The sequence below is a fragment of the Pithys albifrons genome, chromosome 2 (assembly GCF_047495875.1).
Source record: "Pithys albifrons albifrons isolate INPA30051 chromosome 2, PitAlb_v1, whole genome shotgun sequence".
In the NCBI taxonomy this organism is placed as follows: Eukaryota; Metazoa; Chordata; class Aves; order Passeriformes; family Thamnophilidae; genus Pithys; species Pithys albifrons.
The window spans coordinates 88,918,833-88,941,148 of record NC_092459.1 but is presented as its reverse complement, the minus strand read 5'-3'; the positions used below and the strand labels follow the sequence as shown (position 1 = coordinate 88,941,148).

General features: G+C 39.8%; 1 protein-coding gene across 4 annotated transcripts in view; it reads left to right on the top strand.

Annotated features, from left to right (window-relative positions):
- TTC7A (tetratricopeptide repeat domain 7A) overlaps positions 1–22,316 on the top strand; it is a 176,389-nt gene that overhangs the window by 95,801 nt on the left and 58,272 nt on the right. For all 4 annotated transcript variants that reach the window (XM_071577114.1, XM_071577106.1, XM_071577097.1 and 1 more), the window contains 2 exons: positions 16,460–16,576; positions 20,383–20,480. In XM_071577114.1, coding sequence (XP_071433215.1) covers positions 16,460–16,576; positions 20,383–20,480 — 215 coding nt within the window. The remainder of the gene's footprint in view (positions 1–16,459; positions 16,577–20,382; positions 20,481–22,316) is intronic.

Here is a 22,316-nt window from a genome sequence, read left to right as displayed (position 1 = left end):
ATGGCCCGTAGGAATCCACTTCCCTTGGAAACCAGGGAATTGCACCTGGTTTCACAGGTTTTCACAGAAATTCTAACCTCAAAATGACATTCTGGTTAAATAACAGCAGAAGGAATTATTCTATTAATAAAAAGGTCTCATAAAACTTCAATGGAGAGATTTTCTTTTGCCAGACTGGTGTTTTATGAGGAGCAGGAAGACGTTTTTAAAGGAAAAATGGCATTTGCTGAAGCAAGCTGAATGCAGAGTAATGGCCCCAAAGCTATGACTGCATTTGGACAGTCTGTGTGAGTTTCCTTATCCTGGCTTCATAAACTAAAAAAGTACTGTTTTGTTGGTTTTTTTTTTTAATGATCTCTGACCCTCTCTTCTCTTGTCTGTGAATAATTGTCTTTCTAAAGTTGCGTGGCTTTCTGTTCAAATGGCTTGTGAGACACAAATTCACATTATGAGTCTCCAGTCAACCTAAATGTGTTACTGCACTGTGTTTCCTCTTTCAAGCAGCAGCTCAGCTTCCTGCTTCTACTATTTCTCTAGCCATTTGGAGGCAGAGTATTTGAAGCACCGGGCAAGGAAATGGAAGTGTGGAAAATAAAAGGGAAAAGAGTAAGAGAAATCCAAAAATCTGTTCTTTGGAGTTGAGGGAAGGTAGAAAATCCATCTGAAGCTTTTATGTAGTTTTATGGGGCTGTTCCTGTAATTCAGGGGGTTGAGTAATTCACCTCTTCTGCATAGTAAGAGTCTGCTTTTCCACCAGCAGACAGGAAGTAAAAAGCTGTTCTTTTGCAAAAGCACATTTCCTAGATGGTTCATAACTGTAGTAAATCAGACTCCTTGCAGTGATACTTTCTTTGAATTTCCCAGCAGCCCTGTGATGCATCAAACGTTTTGTAATTACACTCCACACTGGTGAAATGAAACTGTGATTGGGGAGAGTAGAACAGCTGTTTAACAGGCACTAACAATAGTATGTATCAGATTAGGCTGTGAAGTTAGGAAGAACAATCTGCCAGTTGAAGTTGACAAGATGGTTGGAGAGGCAGAATGTGGAGAACAGAGCTGAAGTTTTACCAGATCGTATGACCTAACACCTATGTAAGAAATGTGACTTAGGCTCCTTAATATCTTCAGTTCATTAAAACTTGGGGTTTACATTTCATTTAAAATAAATTAATGATCCTTACAAGGGATGGGACAGGTATTAAAATGTTTGACTCTTAAGAAGACAAAGGTAATCTTAAAAGCCCCAAATAAAAGCACTTTAGTTCAAAGTGTTAAGGAAAGCTGGCCATATTTAAATGAATCCACCACTTTCATTTGACAATTGGAAAGATTTTTTTTATTTTTTTTTACTTCCCCTAAATCTGCTGCAGCACTAAGTCCCATAATAGAACATTCTAAAATTAGTAGAACTGGCTGGGGTTTCTATCTTTGCTGCACAGTTCTGGTTAGGATTATTAATGAAGAACTTAGCTTTTGCCTTTCTCTCTGTTTTAATAAATTAGTTATAGGATGAGTTAATGTAGGCAGTAGGTTTCAGGCTTCATTCTGCTGTGTTGTTTTTCCAGGAGCATTTAACGACTTTGTGTTATGTAGAAGCTGTAAGAGTACAACAGTTTCTGCATGATGTGTCCTGCATAACTGTGCTCATGATCTGTGGTCCACAAACTAATGCTTTTGTATTGGACAAGTTCATCCTTTGGATTTTTCTAGAACAAAATTTCCAAAGCTGTAGATCACAGTTCCCTGCAGAATGGTAGGGGTGTTCAAAACAGATAGCAGCAATACAGCAGCTGGTGTAGCTTTGCTCCATGGATATAGGGGCCTAAGATGCTACTGTAATCACTGCTTTTAGGGTTGTCCCTTCTTCCTCCTTTCTGCCAGTCCACCATGCTCATAAAAATGTAGTCATAGGTGCTTTGGGGACTGGTCAGTCCTCTCAGACTTAGGAAAAATTGTCTGAGGACCCAAGCAGAGACACAATTTAGAGCAGTTACAGTATTTTTTCCACTCTTGTAATTTAGGCTTGCTTTCTGAGTAGCAATAATAAACCATGGAATGACTCATTTGACAAGGTAAGTTGCAGTTTAACTTTTATTTATGGCAGCAAAATTAAAATTTGACAAGTGGATGTGTCCTGAGGCACAGCCCATGGGAGAGGAGAGGAAGGGATGAGTCCAGTGCCCAGGCTTTTTCCTCAGTTACACACGGAGTCTCACTGTTGCGTAGTTAAGGCGGGGGAGCCTGATATACCCACACAGAGGCTCTGTGTGCTGATGCAGACGCTGCACAGTGTGAAACACAGTGTCTTAAGTTTGGATGGAGCAGTTTGTAGTGGTGCAGAGCTGTACCAAGCCACATCAGGCTACCCTGTCAGTAAGGGTTGCTGGTTTAACAAGAGAGAATGCACCGCTTACATGGTAGTGAAATGTTTCAGTGGTTTAATCCATTTCCCAGGGTGGTCTTTGCTGGGTTAACTCCTATAGAACTGTAATACAGAGCAAACCAAGCAGATGTTGTGTTCTACAACTTGGCATCTAGATAGTAGTTTTTATGGACTTGGGCATTTACGTGCTTTGGTGGTTGTGATGCCATGGCTTTGCAACAGTGGTATTTCTGTTCTTGAGGCTTCAGTTGTCCATTGGTTGTAATCCTGAATATAAATACCAGAATTTGTATCCATTGGAAACAGCAAACTGCTCAGAAGAGATGGAAATCTGAGGTACATCAATCTGCAGGGTTTACTGAAGCAGACTTCAGCAGATTTGAGTGAATCAAGTACATTATATTATTATTTAGTTTTCAGAAATTGAACGTTTGAGTAGCTGGAATCACATGAAAAATTTTGCATTGAGGCTGACTGAATGGCAGGTACAATATGAAAAATAATTTTGTACCTGAAGAGACTTGACAGAGCTGCAATCTTGGCATAGCATGGGAGGAGAAAGGCATTGGACAAAATTTAATGGAAAGGCCTGTATCTGTGTCAAATCTTCCAAATGTAGCTACTGTAGAACCTCATTATGAATAAGGAACAAAATGGAAGAAAAACACACAGGGGAAGAAATCAGTCATGCCATAAGTAATCACAAATCTGATGCATTAGGAATCTCTCAGCTTCCAGCAGAGCTGATGTTTCTCCAAATTAATTTGTTCACTGTCTCATTCATGCTAAAACTGCACTGCAGCTCACATGTCTCTGCTTTAACTAATGTCTCTAAGGCATCCAGGAAAAAGATGCCCAAGAAGCTTATTGACTGTTGTCCTGAGTACTCTGTACAGGAATTGACCTCAAGGATGTAATTCACAGTACTATATAGTCAGCATGTTGGATTGTATGTTGCCGTTTCTGTTGGAGAGAGTCATTGGTGCAAGAAGCTGATGCAGGATTACCTTGACCCCTGGGTAGGAAACACTCCAGTTATCCTGAGCAAGGATATAGTTGCACTGTCCTGGGCTTGCTCAAGTGAGATACTTGTACATGCCTCCTGAGACAGGGTAGCAGTAAGCTGTCCCAGCTCATTACATCTGCCACTAACTTCCCCTTTTCTACAGATTCATGTTGCTGGGTAGCCACACAGAGCAACTCATGGCTGAGTCAAACCCACAGGTTCTGTGTGAAAGCATTAATTCACTGCTGTAGCTTTCAGAAGTTGCCTCATCCAGTCAGCATCCCTACCCAACCTTCATATATTCTCGTCTTCAGAGATGAACTTGGTACTTTCACATGCTCTTGCCCTTCCTTTGCAGCAGTTCTAGTTTGAGCCTAATTTGGGGCTGTGACCTGACAAACACCTGCAAAGTGCTCTCATTGCCATTCAGATTGGTATGTGTATATACTGAGGTTTTCATAGCCAGTTTCTCCCTTTCTCTTCTGCTTGGAGTCATCTTGTGCTGAAGCCTGATGAACAGGGTAATTATTTGAAAAAGGATTACAGCTCAGAATCTTTTCCACTAAGGCTGAAGGAAGCTATTACTTCATCATATATTAAATGGCACTTGGTAATTTTAAACACCTTCTGGATTTCTAATGAATTAAATGAAATCTGTTCAAGAGCAAAGAGCACTGATTTTTAGCTGCATGTTTCAACAGTTTTTAAGCCAGGTTCTTTGTGACAGAGTTTAGTTTATGCTATGTGTCTACAGTCAAGGGAAATAAAAATATCAGCTCTTCCATGGATGCATCCTGGTGTTGGGAGTCTGTTTCACAATGTCAGATCTCAGGTGCGTGCTGTGTATTTGAACCATGCTTCCTCTGGATGTTATTCCCTGAGGGAATTAATTATGGTAGGCTGTATCACATACATAATGACAGTTAAGCCTTCTGGAGGCAAAACTACCAATCAGGTCAGCAGAGAGCCTGAGCACTTTCAGTTGCCTTGGAGTACAGAGATCTGCACAGTTGCTTTGGATATTCTTTCAGTGAGGTACTTAAGGAAAGGTGTGGGTATAATAATGCAATAACTGCCCTCAGTGTGGTGAGAATGGAGAGGAACACTATACCTGTGTTTTGGACATACTGTCTTAGAAAGGAAATAGAACTTTAGATTGTGAGCTCTGGATTCTAGCTGGCTTTGCATTGATGGCCTTTTAAGAGGGAAAGTAAAGGCATACATAAATGGAAAGCATGGTAAATGATAAACAGAACAGTACTTGTGCTTTCAGGTTGATATCTGTTTCTCCCCTTCAGACCTATTTCAAGGAAAATCTGCTACCTTTTCAGAAGGTAGAGATTATAAACACTCTTCTGATCTATCCATCCTAGTGTGCTCTGATGTGTTACTCTGCAGAGAGTTCTGTACTGAATTAAAAGGATACATGAAACAGGATAAAAATGGAGATTGCTTTGTGTTCTGTCGGCAGGAGTGGGTGTGAATGAGTTCAGCCTGGCCTCTTCTGTTCCCATCTTGGCTGAGATGCAGAGGTGCAGAGTTTGACCTCAGGCACCCTGCTGCCCTGCTGCAGGGCTGCTCAATGATCCACACTGGAAGCAGAGCGTTTCCACATGGGGTTTCTCTCCACAAAGGACAAAGGAAAATTAAAGCTTTTCCCTGTGAAAGCCTGGGGCTTGCTATGCATCATTGCTTCTGTTCCTTTTTTTTTTTTTTTAAGTTGCAGGACCCTTATGGAAGTATGGAAGGTTAGAATTCAGCAAATGAATGGTTTATTTAAGATGATAAAGTAAGGAGTGAAATTGCCTGAACTTTTCTGACTTGAAGCTTGAGTGCCAGATCCGCAGCTGGTTTAAGATGACAAAAATCCATTCATTTCACTGAGGTGGTTGCCTTCAGCTTACTCTCTGACCCTGAATGTTTAGTTTGTTTTACCTGCTAAATTTGGGAGCAGAGCTTGGTTTTATAAATCACTGTTGTGTAAAAGTTTGTAAAGGTAAGTGGTTGCTCAGTGCTGCACCCTATGTCAAGAATAAAACCAACTAACCAACCAAACCCCAAGAAACAAAAACACCCCCAAAAAACACCTTCTGTGGGTGAAGAACTGGAAAGTAAACAAAACCCCCTAGTAATCCTGTCACCTGCACTGTGCTGTATAAATGAGACTTGGTTTTCAGCAGTTAAGCTTGAGTCCAGCCAGCATTTAAATTGTATGTGCAGTTTTACAGTAGATGTGTTTACAGAAATTCTTGAAAGAAGGCCAAATATTGCTATTTTTGAATGTTTAAATGTAATTACTTTATTGAATTTTGGATGCTTAAAAATGTAATTACTATGCATGTTTTTCTCAAAGGATTTTCTTTAATCACACATACAGTGCTTTGGATGTATAGTATTGTGTCGTCTTTTCTCAGCACATCTGGAAGATCTGTCACATTAGGGTGTAATAGATATTGCAGAAAAATAATCCATTAATCTGATTTTATGTTCAATCTGCCATGGATTCTCTTCTTACTTTTGTGGTGTGTTCTGCTTTTTTTACAGTGCATGTATTTCTCACCTTTTTCTCAAAGCTTTTATTTTTTGTTGGCAGTTCAATTGGAATTTGTTATGTATTTCTGACAGTTTCAGAGACTGCTGATTGTTACTCATAAGGAGTGACTCAGCTTAGTCATAGAGTGTAAGGTCTACCTGCTGGAGTCATGCATGCCTCAGTGAGGTTCAAATTTACAGCAAGGCTAAGGAATGAAGCTTCACATCTAATATACAGCTTGCAATCCTGAGTTATATTAGTGTTCATGTGAATTGTGCCCAATTTTCTGCTATGAAAACCTTATGCTAGAGTAGTAGTCAAGTTACAAGCTGTGGAACTGGGTTCTCTAGGTTGGCACTGTTGTTGGGTTGATGTGTATAGTTAGGAAATTATTAGGAAAAAGATGGCAGGAAACAGACAGAGGACATCACTGTTACGGCCTGAGTTTTTATCTCAGAGTAATGGTAGTTAAGGAGAGCTATCACTGTATCAGTTCAGCCAGCTGGCCTGAAATCTGTGGGGAGCCTGTACTGTGTGGGAGGACAACAACATGGCAACAACATGACAAGAAGTGCCATTGTTGCCAAGGCCAGTCTGCGTGGTCTCAAACCTGACGGGGATTAAGGGCTGCAAGCCCTAACTCTGCCATTAGCTTTCTAGAGGATGAAAAGGAACTATACAGGAACTTTATAAGGATATTTAGTGCATCTCCAAAACACTGTGGCAAAAAAGCAACCCAGCACTACATGAACACATTTTTATCTGTCTAATTTTTCTAAATCAGTGTGCTATGTCGAGCCAAATGGTAAGGACAGGTTTTGCTAGTTTAGCTTAATGGTGCCAGGGAAGGATTGAGTGAAAGTGCAGTAGCACAATCTTCAGCACATCTGCCTGTTGAAGTACAGACCCAGGTCTGTACGCTGTTCGCTGGCTCTGCATTAATGGTCAGGCTCCTTCCTGCTGCTGTTACTGCACTAACGTGTTCAGCTGGCACTGGTGCTGACACAGGCTGCACTTACATCATGGTTTTGGTTTGTAAGCTTGCACAAGTATGATTCCTGCTGGTAACAAAACAGCCATTTACTTCTCTGGGATTTTCTTTGGTGAAGCCAGTGGTTTTATGTCTACTTACCACAACACAGGTTTGTTCTAGATATTGTGGGGTTTTTCTGTTTTTTTGGTTTTTTCCCTGAAATGAAGCTGCTTTTGTCTGTCTTCTGTCATTTCCACATTTTAAGCATGTCTGTCCCTGTATTTGTTTCAGGCTGGCAAAGAAACTTGCTCTTCTATATCTTACTGAACAAGCTCATGTTGTAGAAAGCACTACCTCTGAACTGTCATAAATTTATGGTGGGTTGTCTTAGCCAGAACATAAGTTGAAACATGCCCTCATGTGCCCCAGAACCAGTATCCTGTAGTGAAATCCAGTGATTTTTGACAGATTGATTTCCATCTTTTTCACCTCTGCTGAGACATGCAGACAGCAGGCTCTAAATATCGGCTGATTCTGACTCTTCTCGTGTTACTCATGTCCCCTGCAAAGTTAAGCAGTTAAGAGATAAACTCATAAATCCTTCTCTTCATAAACAGCTGGACCTACCAAGGTCCTTAAGCACATGGTTAGTTTTAAGGAGAGGAATAACTGACTTCTTGTTGACTTCACCAAGACTACTCATATGCTTGAAGATGAAGACCTTTTATAAGTGCTTTACTGGGGAAGGGCCAAAGTGGCATAAATTATATTGCCCCAAAATAAAATCATAGAAAGAGTGATGTCTGTTGGACAACATTGCATAAAGCAATTTGAAAAAGAAAATGCTAATTTACACCTGTTATTTTTATAGCAAAGCCAAATTAATAATAAGTTAATAATATAGTGGAAGACATGATGCAGTTTTGGGTGGTTGACTCCAAGTATCAGTAACGTGCAAGAGTTCATAAATGTGTCAAGTTGGGAAGAAATGTTTTATGAATTCTATATGGGGTTCTGCTTTATTGTGTTTTGTTGCATACTTTATCCATCCATAATATAAGCATGCTATCACTGTTTATTACCTTGACACTAGGTTAGTTAGGAGATATTTCACTCTCTTAAATAGGTGAATCAGGATTCCGACATACCTTTCCAAACATAAAATGTGTTCCTGGTTGCAGACTGAGGTGACTTGAAGTTAGTGTTGAGTGTTACTTTATTAGCCAACATCCTTCCCTCTGAAAGCTGCCTAAACTGCACATAATAGACACCTTTATGGAAAATACAACAGTTTAGAAGTGTAAGTGAAGCATCCAGTTCTGCAGTCTTCGGGATAGGAAGCATTGGCAGCATGTTAAGTATTTCAGCTTAGTACTGTTAATGTTCTTTTCTTGTCTGACAGGATCTCAGCTCAGCAATTAGAGACCCTAGGCCTGGTTTTCTTTGCCATTTCTGTAAAGGGTTTTTCCAGTGGTTGTGGCAGCATGATAGTTCTCAGCTCTGCCCTTCCAAATGAATTCCTATTTAATCAGGGCTGGCTGGATTTATTTGGGGGCACATCTGATAAAATTTTGAAGAATCATGCCCAGCTGATGAGAAAATGTTTTTAAAGTGATGTTAGCTGCAGAGGAACTCGATGTGCTTTCCTTCCTGTCCACAAATAACTCTGAAGCTGAGAGCACCAGAATTAAGAGATTAAATGTAAAGGATATGGGGAAGGCGATGATGAAGGAACTTAGTTCTCCAAATGCTTTGCAAAGGTCATTCCTGTTATCTGCTCTGCAGTTAGAAGAGTTGAGGCACAGGGACCTAAAGCAACTTGCCCAACACTGGCCAAGAAGCCATGTGAGAGAACAAGAAGCCCAAGCTGTGGGATATTGGCCAAGCTGCCTCCATGGGTGAAATACAGTGGACCATGGTTTCCAGTGCACCTCTGAGGTTACACTGACATTTGCCCATTGGCACAGAGGTGTCTGTTTCTACCTGCAAATGAGATACTGCACCACAGAGTCACCCGAGTTTAAGTGCTGGGACCTGCTGGATGGAGAAGCTCTGCATTAAACTCCTGCTGAATTCATGATTGAAATTAAATAGAAGGTGGACCTGTAAGCTCCTGGCCTTGAATGCCTGAGACCTGGCCCTGATTCTTCAAATGTGATCATATGTTGTCCACCACAACGGGGAGGGGAGTATTCCATGTAGTTGGGAGTCAGAGAAGAAAACATGCAGAAAACATTGTGTGGGGACTCTTGCAGATTAAACCTCAGTTTAACATCATCTGAAGTGTTGAAAATCTAATACACTGTCCTTACAGAAGATACATATTTTTATATTACAATGCAAAAGGTTGATGTAAACACTCCTCATCACAAAACCAGGAACATTTTTTTCCAGGTTTTAATGTAAAACTTGTGAAAATTAATTTTATCTTTATTCAGATGAGTTATGGACTGCAATATATATGAGTTGTGATGGCACAAAATTGTTTTGTTGGCAGTTCCTTATCAGAGTGAGAGGAAGATAAAAATTCTTTTCAGGTGTATCACCCAAAGGATCCTACGTAACACAGGATGAGACAAGAGGTTTTATCAGCTCTGCTAATGATTTTGCTTGATTCCTACATTCTTATAAAAAAAAATACCACAAGTCTGGTATTCAAAATAAATGACTTAACCAAAATAAAAGGAGACAATGATTCTGATCATTGTTTTTTGTGCCTTCTTTTCCTGGGTAGGACAAGATATGGCTTAATTCTGAAGACAGGTGAAGATAAAGAGACTTTCAGTGCTTGGTTTTCAGTTTTGTTTTTGTTTTGTTGGGTTTTTTTCTCCCAGGAAATCAGTTCGCTTTTTCCTTCAGCAGGCTATAAGCTAATTGTTGCTTTTCCTTCAAGTGACAACCAGTCTGGGTTTAGCAGAAAAAGAAGTTCTCTTACAAGACCTTCCTCTGATGTAAGGGTCAGTTTCTGGATGAACCACGTGAATATTTGTAGAATTGTATTTGCCCTTTGTATCACAGGGGAATCTGATGGACCTGAATGCTGAAATAAGTGCATGAGGTTGCTGGGCTAGCTGCAGACATGTTGTCTTGGGAAGTGACATTTGGGTCTCTGCAGAGATAGCAGTGGAGTCCGAGGGCAGGACCTTTACCTGACTGACAGGAGGCCCTTCTGCCATCAGGTGCAAGCTGCAGCTTGCAGGAGGAGGCAGGCCAAGAAAAAACACCCAGAGCTTGATCCATGCCCAGTGGCTGCTCCTTGACTTTGCTGTGCAGTCTCAGAAAGGTTGGGCTGCAGTCTTGGCTTTCCTGTTCACCACTGCTTCTGTTTCCCTCCTTCTCCATGAGCAGGAACCTTCTAGGTGCCTTGAGTCATGAGGCTAAGCCTTGCAAATTGCCTTCATCATGTAAACTTTCAAACAGCCTGGAATCTACCTCTCTGGAAGCTGTTTTCACCCTTTGCTGCTGCAGTCATAGTTTGTGGAGTCACATTAGCTGAATTGCCGTTGTCATGCAAGACTGGGGCTCTGAGCAGAGCTTTCTTTCTTATACATGAGATGGCAGCTTTGAGTCTGCTAGGTTTGCTGGGCTAGGAAGATGAAGTCAGTAGTTCTTTGGGCATGCTGACAAAGTTCTTGTTTTTATTTTTTGTTCATATTGGGAGGTAAATGGGCAGGGAGCCATAAAAAATAGGACTGTATGTCTGCAAAAGTATATGATCAATTTATTTTTGTATAGAAAGTGATAGATAACATGGCACAGCATGAAGTTATAAAAGGGGGCTACAGTCAGAGTTGCTGGCATTAATTTAACGGCAGAATGTGCCCTTAAGTGTCAGGAGACTGCAAGAAGCACAGAGTTATTTGAGAAGACAGCAACTTTGATGTTGATTTTATCAACAAAAAATACAGGAGATTAAAAGCAGCTTTCCAATTTTGCCTGTGTTTTTGTTATTGAGAACATGACTAGAGCTTTAGTAAGTGTTGTAGGAAGGTTAATGAAACCACAATGGTTATGGTGAAAGAGTATACATTATCTATTTGACTTATACAGGTGACTCACCACTGAAGCTAATCTCAGCAGTTGATAAACTGAGCAACTGATTTTCTGTGAAGATACTACAGTTCCACATACATGCTCCTCTCATACTGGCAGATAAAACAAGACCAGACAACCTGGGTTATAAAAAGAACATGAATACAATCATGTTTCTGCTGTATCAAAATGTAACAGCAGCCATGCTTGATCAAATGAAGGGTTTGTCTGGCTTCAGCAGGGCATCTGGTGAGTGCATAGGGAAAAGCATGTAGAAACATGGCAGTAGGATGATCCTAGCCCTCATACATCATCCCTGCTTCTGTCAGCAGAGTGGTTCAGAGGTTTTGGAGCCAGAGGTTGCATTAGGTTGCTTTTAATGCCCCTTATGGGCCTGTCATCTGTGAATTTGTTTAATCCCTTTTTGATCCTATTTGTGTGTCTGCTCCAGAACATCCTGTAACAATAGGTTTTGCACTTCTGTATTGTAAGAAAAAGCACTTCATTTGCTCATTTTACATCCACTGCTTGGTTGCTTTATTGCATGTTCCTTCTTTCATTGAGGCAACACAGATTTGCTTTGGCTTCCTGATCTTCTTCATGCTTTCAATGATTTTATAAATCTGTCATCTCTTCTGTCAGCCTCTTTTTCAGGCTGAGAAGTCTGTTTACTATCTCCATATATCAAAAGCGTTCCAAAACTTTGATCATTCTCCTTGTCTGCTACATCCTCTTTCCAGCTCTGTTAGATCAGTTTATGTCCTGTATTCACGTGTATCCTCCTTTTGCATCCATGACCTTAAAGGAGAAGAAACTAGTTCAAGAGTTCAGTAATCAAAGTGTTGGGGGTTTGAATCCGTGCCTTGCAGTTCCTCAGAGGACAGACTTGGACCCCCACCCATCCAGGTTGTGAGAGCCCCCTGCTTTTCATTGGAGCTGGTGTTGAATATTTGTGCTTCAGAGAGGCAGTAGGGTGAGCTGGTCTCTGCTGTCCAGTGGCACTTGTGTGCTGCTCCACACTCCATCAGTGAGTCACTGGATAAAGTGCGTTTGCCATTCTTGGAGCTGTCACAAACATTGTGGTTTCTCTCTCCAGGCAAATGTTCTGTACAAACAAACAGGCACATGCATCATGTCATTCAGTAAAAGAAAGAAACAAAGTATACATATTAGTTGCAGAAGATCGGTATCTTTGTGCTAATGTACACAATTGTCTCCATGAATTGAAGTTTTGGTGGTTTGTTTTGTTTCCTTTGTATTCTGAATCCATAATAACCCAGCAGCTGTGTGTGTAGGTAGACAAACCTGTGTGAGTAATGAAAGATTTTGGGGAATGACACCACCGATCTGGTAAAGCTCAGGGACATGTAGATCTTTGAGCAGCTGCCGACAAGCTCTGAAAAACTGAAGGGGTTATAAGCAGACAGTGAATGGCAAAATACATAGATAAATGACTGCATAATACTCATTAGTCCTAATTTAGTCTCTCAACCTTGAGATGAGTGGAAGGTGTTATTGTTTGTTATAGTACTGACATTATTTATTGCTTGTCAGATGATAAGACACAGATCCAATTGTGATGCTGTATAAATGTGTAGTTCAAGGGCTACCCTTGATACTTAAAAGCTCAATTTAAAACATCTTTTAAAAGTCACAGTAATTAATTGATTAATAAATCTTAATAGAGTCCTAGAGCATCCGTAAAGTTATCAATTGGTTATTGCTATACATAGCAACTTACAACTTCCACAAATGTGCTCATAAGCATTTATAGTCTACCACATGCACGTGTGAAATCTTCTGATAACAGGTATTAGCTATTAAACCTCAATAATTAGATTGTCAGTGATAGGAAGGAACTGCCTCTTTTCTTCATGGGTAATATGCAGAACTTCAAGGCTCAGCGTTTAGCCAGGTAGGATTAGAAGACTCTTGGAAGTGGTAGGTAGGTGTGTTTGGCCGGGCCTTGAGACATCATGAGCGTAAGCAACTGAAATCAGTCTTTACGGAGGCAAATGTTCAATACCTTCTGAAGTCAACTCAAGAAGCTTGCTTTCTTCTGGAAATTTTCATAGGCTTTCCAGTATTCCAGTCTGGTGGCATATTGTAGTGATACTGTGATTTATACTATTGAAATTTTTATATTGGGAAACCTAATTTTGAATTCGCAGAGCTTCAGATCTCAGCAAATTTGACTAATACAGAATTTAATTTGCCGGAGTTGATGCCACTGTGATAGATGTGTGTGTTTGCTTGTGGCAGTGGCTTGATGTTACATTGGGGAATAAAACCCTTTGCCTCCTGTGCACATACACGATAAAAGAAAACCTCTTCTAAGAGGAAGCTTAGAGTCTGATGTCAAGAATAAGTACTGGTTACTTTCCATTGTTGCTGTCCCTGAAATCATACATGTTACAAGATTGATTTGTGGATTTTTTGCTCTGTTTTCCTATGCTTGTATAGTAGCAATTTATATGCTTGCTTTATTCAAAATTTGTTTTCATATTCAGATGCTAACAGGATTACCAATAACTATAATAATAATAATCTTGGGGCTATTTTTGTATGTTCAATTTTTTTTAAGGTCAATGCTGCTTAATACTACAAGTGTCATATAGATGTACAGTGGTATTAAGAAAATATAAGGTGATATCTGTGCATAAGAAATTTGTATTTGTGCCCCTGAAATTGTGTACAGACAGATAGGTCACCATACTCACTAGATTTATGTGTAGTAGGAGTGTTGTCTCAGTAATAAAATTATAAGCTTGAGATAAGTGATACTACTTCAGTATTTTCTCTGTGTATATATTTATCTGGTTTCACTGTTACAAAGCTTATCCAAAATGGAGAAATACAGCGTATAGCACATGCAGCCTAAGATCCTTTTTGTATTTCCACCTTTTAGTTGTCATGTTCAATTGCATTGTTCACTACTGCCATTGGTATGGTTTGATTCCTTTTGCTATTTACATTTTTCCCATTTGCTTTTTGGTTTTGTTCATTGTATTGCTGTACAGCACCGTGGATAACACTATTCCAGAGGTGAATTACCACAACAGCTAACAGCACATGGCATCTCCCAGATCCTGTAGTGTGCCCATGCCTTACGACTGGTGGTAGTGCTGTGCTGAGGCTTCATTATGTTTTTGAGAGAGTTGCGCTTTTTCCTGTTTCACTAGTTGCTCTCTCTCCTGAGACAGAACCTTAGATTCATCTAAAGAAGTTGATATACACTCACTGTAAGCAGTAAGCAGTAGAGTGGTGAAGTACTTAGTTTCTCTTTGTAATGTTTAACTGCAATGTTTAGATATACTGTGTAGTGATTTTAATTGCTTGTGGATAACAAGCCGTGTCTCTACTAACATGAAAGGGGGAAGGAACCCTTAATATGTAGGAGTTTGACTGTTAATAGATTCTTCTATATAATTAATATTGAGCAGTATGTTACCATGTTCAAAAGCATGGTGTTATTCAGGATATAATACAATTGGTCTCTAGGCCTCAGTCTCCCTGACCACTATTATTTTGCTGCAAGGAATATTGTGCAGTACTTTAGAAGGTCTTTCAGTTTGCAAACTTCTGGTGGTTTAAAAATTATTCTCTGTGCTTAAAATAGCATAGATTGTTCAATGTGCTTGTTTCAGGGACAAAAAATATTTTTAATATCCTAATTTCCAGAAGAAAGGTGATGATGCTGTTTTACCCCTCTGCACAGCACAGCACCGCCCAAAGAAACTTGCTCTTAAGCCTGTGCATCAAACCCACAGTTTTTATTTGTACACTACCATTACTTTCCAGATGTTATCCTATCTTGCTGAAAAGGCTTTAATGACTACAGAATTTACTGTGCACACAAGGTAGTTACTGCAAAGATTATTTTCCTTGATAGTTATGTGAACACATTTACTTATAAATTTCCATTTGACTAATTTCAGCTTCTAACAAATTCTTAGATTTTCTGATAGCTTTTCTGAGATGCTTCTCCACGTAGGTGTTTGTAGGCTGTGGCACAATAGTTTCTTTGCTGCTTCTTGGTTAAACCAGATAAACTGATCCTCCTAAACCTCTGGTGAAATACATTTTCTTAGCCCTGCATAACCTTTTTCTGAACCTCATCCCATTTCAGCCATCTTTTGGAGTTAGAGCAAGAACTAGGAACAGGATTGTAGTGTCTTGCTGATGCCATGATCAGTCATAACCATGTCTTCCAGCTCCTTCTTGATTGCACTTCCATTTAAGGATGCTAAAGGTTTCTTGACCTCTAAACTGCATTTTTGCTCAGAACTTCACATTCATGAAGGTATCTTTTATAATACCAGTGCACTCCAAGGCATAACCTCCCATCTTTCTGCTGTGATAAATATTCCTTGCACCAAACAGACCGATTCTAAATTCTGTTGCATTGGACCAAGTTTTGTTCTTAGGAGCCCAATTCACTTGCAGACATCCTTGTAAAAGTCTTTGCTGCAGACTTCTAATTATTCCAAGTGAAGGGTCTCTTACTCAGCTCCAAAGTCTTCTCTGACATCATGTATGCAGTTGCCATTGTCTCTTTCTGAAGTTGTTTGGATTCCTCAGGAGCCTCCAGGTCAAATTCATGAAACTGGTTTTAGAATTTTTAACATTCAGCTGTTGTTGTTGCGGGCATGTGTGTGTACACGTATGTGCATCCAGTGCACTAATCACTAGCCATATTGAGCTCATTAAAAATGCATTGACATTAGACTTTCTGAAAACATTTAAAGCATAGAGGTAAGTTTGCATTAGTAAATGAGAAATAAAGTAAATCATCTTGGCAATTAAAATAAAATGGGTGTTGTGAAGGATGTGTTAACAGCCATGGTAGCAGCAAGTGGTAGGTTGTGTCATTGCCAAATCTGTCTTCTAACCTCTGCGTGACCTGATTCTGCTGAATTCCAGTGGTCTGTGCAAGTGTGTCTTCTCTAGGTATAAGAATAGTACCTAGAACAAGAATGTACAAGGCTATCAGCTGTCTTGCCTAGGGGCATGAGATGATTGCCAGCTGGGGTTAAGAAAAGCATTTCCTTCCTGTGAGGCATTACATAATTATCTGTGTATATTAAGTATGCTGGGGGTTTTGCCTGAAATTTATTATATAAGCCAGTACTATAAGAAGATGCCAGACTAAGAAAACAGCCTGAAATATATATGAATTATGGCAATTATTTTTTATTCTGTTTTCAATACTGTCTGAAATAAAACGAGATTCAGTGTATGTTTCACCTTGTTAGCTTTGCATTGCATTGCTTTTAACACTGTCCTGCCACAGCTTTGTGACGCAAATTTGACCGCAGCTGAGGAATATTCTTAATCCGCTCATCTCCTTGTGGGGAATCAAAGTTGAGCCAAATGAAATGTGTTGTGCTCTGGTGTTTTCTTTTATTGCTGCACATACAAAGGAAGTAAAAATGCTGCCTGCTAGGATCTTGCTAGAGTGAAGTGATACTGATTCTCTACATTTATGAAATGCCAGTAAAACAGGAGTTACTGTTTTTCATCTTGCAGCTTACTCTTCACCAAAGTAAAACTGGAGTGGATACATAAAGGACCTGAAGAGGCTCTGGTGACATGCAGACGTATGTTGCAAATGTGGCAGATGGTATATAACGTTTCACAGCACAGGTAGGCTTTCTCCATTGTAGCAAGTTCAGATTGGTTATTGGAGATGCAGTTACCTTTAATTTTCTAGATACTTAGATTATTTTGAAAAAAGCACAATAAAGCAGTACTGTTTAAAAGATAAGTGATATTTCTAGCTGTGATTTTTTTTTTACAAAAGACAAGATTTTAATAGCTATATTTAAGAAATAAAAAATAAAAAACCCCAAACCCTCAATTATTTTAATATCAAAGAAGCAATTTGAACCAAGAGTTTCTGATCCAAATGTCTAAACATCTCTAATCATATTTGGATGTCCAGAATAAAGAGCAGATTTTTTTTCCCGAATAGTGCTGAGCATTCATCAGCTATTGTTCACAGTCTGCAGTAGTTGGCACCAGGAATGTGTGGGGGTGACACAGCCCTGAAGTGAATAAGCCAAGGAAAGGCACACCGCCAAACTATCATATCATATGCTGCAGTTGCATGCTGGTTGCACAGCCTGGTGCAAGGAAAGAAGTGGAGAAAGTAGCATCTTTCTCTCTTCCCTTGTCCTAGTAAAACTGCATTTAAATAGTGCTACCTTCCCTGTTTGTCTCCTCCCTTTTCATCTGCTGCTCCACCAAAAGTTTAGAAAGAGTGAAAGATGATGAGTTGGGTTTTCATTCTTCCCACACACTTTGGATATTGTCCTAGTCAACACTTAACAATTGTCTTGGGAATATTATACCAAGACTGTACTTATCTTTCACCCACAGTTCCATAGAGGTTGCGTTTGATGGGAAGGACAGCATGCTTGATGGCAGCAGTCATGAGAGCAGGCTGACGTAGCTTGTGTTGTTCCCCGATCTCTGTATGCGTTTACATAAGCCTTATAAACACCAGAAATATATGTACAGAATGATGTGTGTCTGTATACAAGTTGTCCTTGAGGGATTATTAGTAATTCCTGTTGGTTTAGCTAATGAGCAGCAGACCAGACACAAAAATCAAGATATTTGCAAAGCAGCAGAGAAGTGGTCTCTTATAGACTGGAATCATTGATTTCCTTAGGCCTTGGTCTCTTTAGCTAAGGATTCAGTCATGCACCTCTCACATGAATAATCTTTTAGTCCTCATGAAGCTGACCAAATCCATGCTGCAATTATGACTGAGGAAGATTGACTCTTGCAAGGAAGGACTGGAATCCTGAGATTGTAGAGAGTATGTTGGAAAAGAGACAATAAATAGTTCAGCTATTTGGACTGCATTTGCATCCCATGGTGTGCTTTGACTGTTATACTTAAAAACCTAAACTGCGATAGCTTTGGAGGCTTTTGATCAGCTTTAACCATGGAAGCCTAAACAAAAAAAAATTGCTTTTGCTTTTAGGAATTTTAACGTGTATATCACTGCTATGCCAGCAGGTGTTTGGGGTTTTTTTTGTTTGTTGTTTTTTTTAACTTTCTAAAAAGTTAACATCATAAAGTATTTCATATTAGGAAGTACTAATTGAAAGGTAACAAGAATGAACTTGGTGCCTGCGGTTCTAGACTGGATTTAGTGACCCAGGAAGCCCCTTGTATTAAGCAAAATGCAGCAGTATTAGTTGACAAATATGTAAAGTATTCTGGGTAGAGCTTGCAAAGGAACTTAAGGGAAATTCTTATCAGTGAAACTTGGCCACAGATGTTTTTAGCACCTCTTGGGAAAAAGATGGCGTTTACACAAAGTTGAGAGCTGTTGCACACCCAGTACTCTTTACTAGTTTAATCAGTAGATAATTGCCTACACAATTAGGTGGCACTTTAGTTATATTTAGTTGTGTTTGTCTGGCCTAAGTTTTGTAGTCTTACTGTGGCTCTGATAGACTGAAGAGTCTTTCTGGGCCCAATATTTTATGTCTGGGCAGCTATTCATATGCCATACTCAAGTCTCCTCTTGTCTCTCTGACAAACTGGTGCTTCTGCAGTCTCTCAATCAAGTGTTCCCTTCAGCATTTTTGTCACCATTTTGTCCACTGTCTCAACTACCTTTCAAAAACATGGGCAGTAGAGTGGCAAAATGTTCTGCTCTTAGCCTTTCCAGTGCTCTATGCAGAGGGCAAATCGTCTGGCTACTTTCCCTTCCATGGTGCATGGAGAAGCGTTCTTGGCTGAAAGCCTTGTACTGCAGCTTTTAAGGAGGAGTTAATTTTCAGTCCTTCTCAAGAATACCAAATTGAACCGTTGGGAGTGGCTATTTTGCACAATGCATTCCACTTGGTTTTTAGCCTGGGATTTTCCAGTTCCTCACTGGTCCTTGGAGTGTAGTACAGCATAGAAGCCAGTGTTTCAGCATGTGCCTAAACAGTGACTCTGTGGTGATGGCTGCTGCACTGAAGCAGCACTTGCCTCATGGGAGTAACATTTGGAAGTGCAGCTGCCTTGTTCCTGCCTACACAGTGCACCAGTAATACAGAGTTACCCCTACAATTCCACCAGCAGCTCCCAGCCAGGGCACTTACACTTGGGTTAATCCTGGCTAGGCAAGGCTAAGGCACAGGACAGAGAATTCAGTTTTTCCTTCTATCTGGCACCACATGACAGTCTCAAATGTGGTATCAGTGTCAAAACAAGTATGGAAGACAGGGAGGCCCATTCAAGGTCAGAGACTGGTGAGTCAAATGCCCAAGAATTCAGGGTCTGTTAACAGAAATCATTGTGTTTGATCCCAAAGCCCAAGAAAAAGGTTAATTAGCTAATGTAAATATGATCGTTACTATGATGAATGACACTAAGTGGCTTTCAGTCCTGGATTGTTAGCTGGGAAGGACAAGATTTGATTTATTTTTGCTGTTGTTTTCTGTGATAACAGAATAATCACGTTTAACACCAAATAGCAGTCTGAAGCTAATTCTTCTGATGGATTAATGCAAATTCAAGAGAATTCTATGCAATCCCTACCAAAGGACTGATCAGACTGAAAGACAGGGGCATCCACTGCAATCATGACTCTCTGACAGCTTCTTTCCTGGAAGGAATATTGTCCAAAGGCTAAGCTGCAGGCTTGGAAGTGTGCCAGAAAAAGTAGCCAGGGCAGTCACTTTTCCTTTTGATGTTTTGTCCCTTAATGGATGATGAGAGGAGATATCATCACCACTGATCCTTGGGGGATGGCACACTATGTGGTGACAGGAAGGCTCAGGAGATCTGTGTTAAGTGATTTTTTTTTTGTTAGGCACATGATTTTTTTTTTGCGTTTCTGTTTGAAAGGCCTCTCCTGTGGAGACAGAAGTCTCATAGAAGAGCAGACCAAATATTCCTCCTTTTATATATTCCCCCTTTCATAAAGCAGTGTTATGTGGAAGCTTTTATCTTGCTCCTTTTTTTGAACAGAACAAAGATGGAAGGGGAGAAAATAAGCCTTTTGAAATGAAAAAATGAAGAAATTAGCACCCAGGTGGAAGGTGGTAATTGGTCTGTTTCAAAAGGATTAGCATAGTAAACCTGTGAACAAATTATTCTGCACACAAACCCAAAGGATGATGGTTCTTCTTGCATGTGGGTTTGCTGGTGGGCCTCCTCTTGTCTGGCTTCAAGCTGCCACCATGTTCCTTGTGGTTTGCAAAGACTTCAACAGCCAGATAAATTAAATACCAGCGTGTGCCCTGGAGCCTTGCTGGGCACTGTGTCTCTGAGCTTCCTGTCCATGGGCAGTGGTGGAGGGGATGTTAATACATTCGAGAAGCTGATTTCTTGCAACTGGAAACCTTATTTTTTAGTTCTAGTGGCAACTAGACTATGGTCTGCTTTGAGGAGACATTCTCCACTGAGACATGCCCAGGTGACACAATTTTGTTTCTTTGCAGTGGCTCTGAGAAAGGCAGTAGTGTGACCGAGACACCAGCGATCAAAAAGCACAATGGACTGCATCTCACTCTCCCAGATGCTCACGATACCGATTCTGGTGAGGAAGCAAGATTTGTGCTTTGCTGTGCTAAACACATGCATTTGTGAGAGATGGATGGTTTATTTTGTTTGGCAAGGGTGGCGGGGCTGTGCATATCCATGTTGCTGGACTGATGGTCAGGAGGACATTCAGAGCTGTCTCCATGGCCACCTCTGCTGCCTAAGAAGCCACTGTGGTTTGCCTGTCCCTTGGCTTCCCCATGCATAAAACAGAGATGAGTTTCTGCTTTCTTTTAGAAAGCTCTCCAAGACAAGCATGAAAGGTGGTACATGTGAGTTCACTACAGCTTTACAAGAACTGTATAATTCAGTCTTTTTTTCTCCTTCCTGCCCTCCCCCCACAATTTAATCCTTTTTAGATGTCCTAATCAGACCTGCTGCTATTGTTGATTTTGGAAAGCTGAATGAAATTGTCAATTTGTATTAGATGGTGATTTGCTTTGGGATTTCTTCATAAACCTTGTGATGTTTTATTATATGGTAAATACATATTCACAGTAACAGATACAGTCAGATGGAAATAACTGAGACATCAAAGCTAATCTTGGCAGAAGGGGAAAGAAAGCTTTCAAAGAGTGCTGCTGACTTGTGATTTTTTTTTAAATCTCATGATATTTGGTGCTTCCTTTAAAACCCTAACTCTCAAAATCAGATGGTTATGTGAGAAACTTGACTTTAAACTTGGAGGGTTTTTTAGAAAAGGAAATTTCTGTCCTTGTGGAAGAAACACTTGCAAAAAAGAAAGTGAACCTCAAACTCAGAAATTGAACAAGAAGAATATAAAAGCTTGATTTAAAAAACCCTTCACATAAACAAGTCTCATGCTTTGGGACGAGGGGATTAGGGTTAATCTATGTCTTAATTGTGAACACCTGGAATTCATAAAACTAAAATCACATTCTCAACATATATGGCTGAGATGGAGGACAAGTCCTTATGTGCTTTCATTAAATAGTAAGTATTTAATTCCCATTTACGCCTACTAATTGTTAAAAAGCATTGCAAGGTTAAGTTTTGAGCATTCAAACATCAAAATATTAATCAAAAATCAGCATGTCTGCTCTCTTGTTTGTGGTGTCAAACCCTTAATGTCTATATTTACAACATTGCTCTTACTGATTCTATACACATATATTTATGTAATTTTAATTTTTTAAATTTCATTTATTTATTTTTACCCTTTGCTGAGCTGATTCTTTGTATTTTGTCTAGGTGCTTTTTCTCATTGTTTGTATGTCAGTGTTCTAGAGTCTTTGGCTAAATTAGAACAGACCAAATTCAGCACAACTAGTTGAAGAGGAAACACTAAATAAATGTGTGCTGTTTGGAATATTAAAAATTAACTGGAAAAGGGAGTGGATATATCATGAAAACTTCCTGGTAATACAAATCATTTAGCATAGTCATCACTTAAAGATAATTCTGAAGATTTGTGAATTATGTCCTATCATCTCTGATGCTGAGCAATAAAATGGACTCTCATTTTCAGTGAATATATGAAAATAGTTTGAAAAACACTGCAGGTGGTTTGTAGAATCCCCTGCCACTAGGGATTACTGGGAAAGTAATAAACCCCCCAAAATAATATTTGCTACAGTGCTTTTATTATTCATCCAATTCTCACCCTGCTGCTGCAGCAGTGAGTGGTGTAGTGTCTACACTGTGGGGTTGAGCCTGAACTTATCCCTGTGCCTTCACCTCTAGCTGGAGCTTAATCTAAAAGTTGTTCTTCTGGAGATCACTTGTCTTTCTTTGTAATGGTTAGTGGAAAGTGTGGCCAGGTTTGGGCTGCACCCACCTCACAGCATGGTTTGGAATTTTGAGACCAAATTAT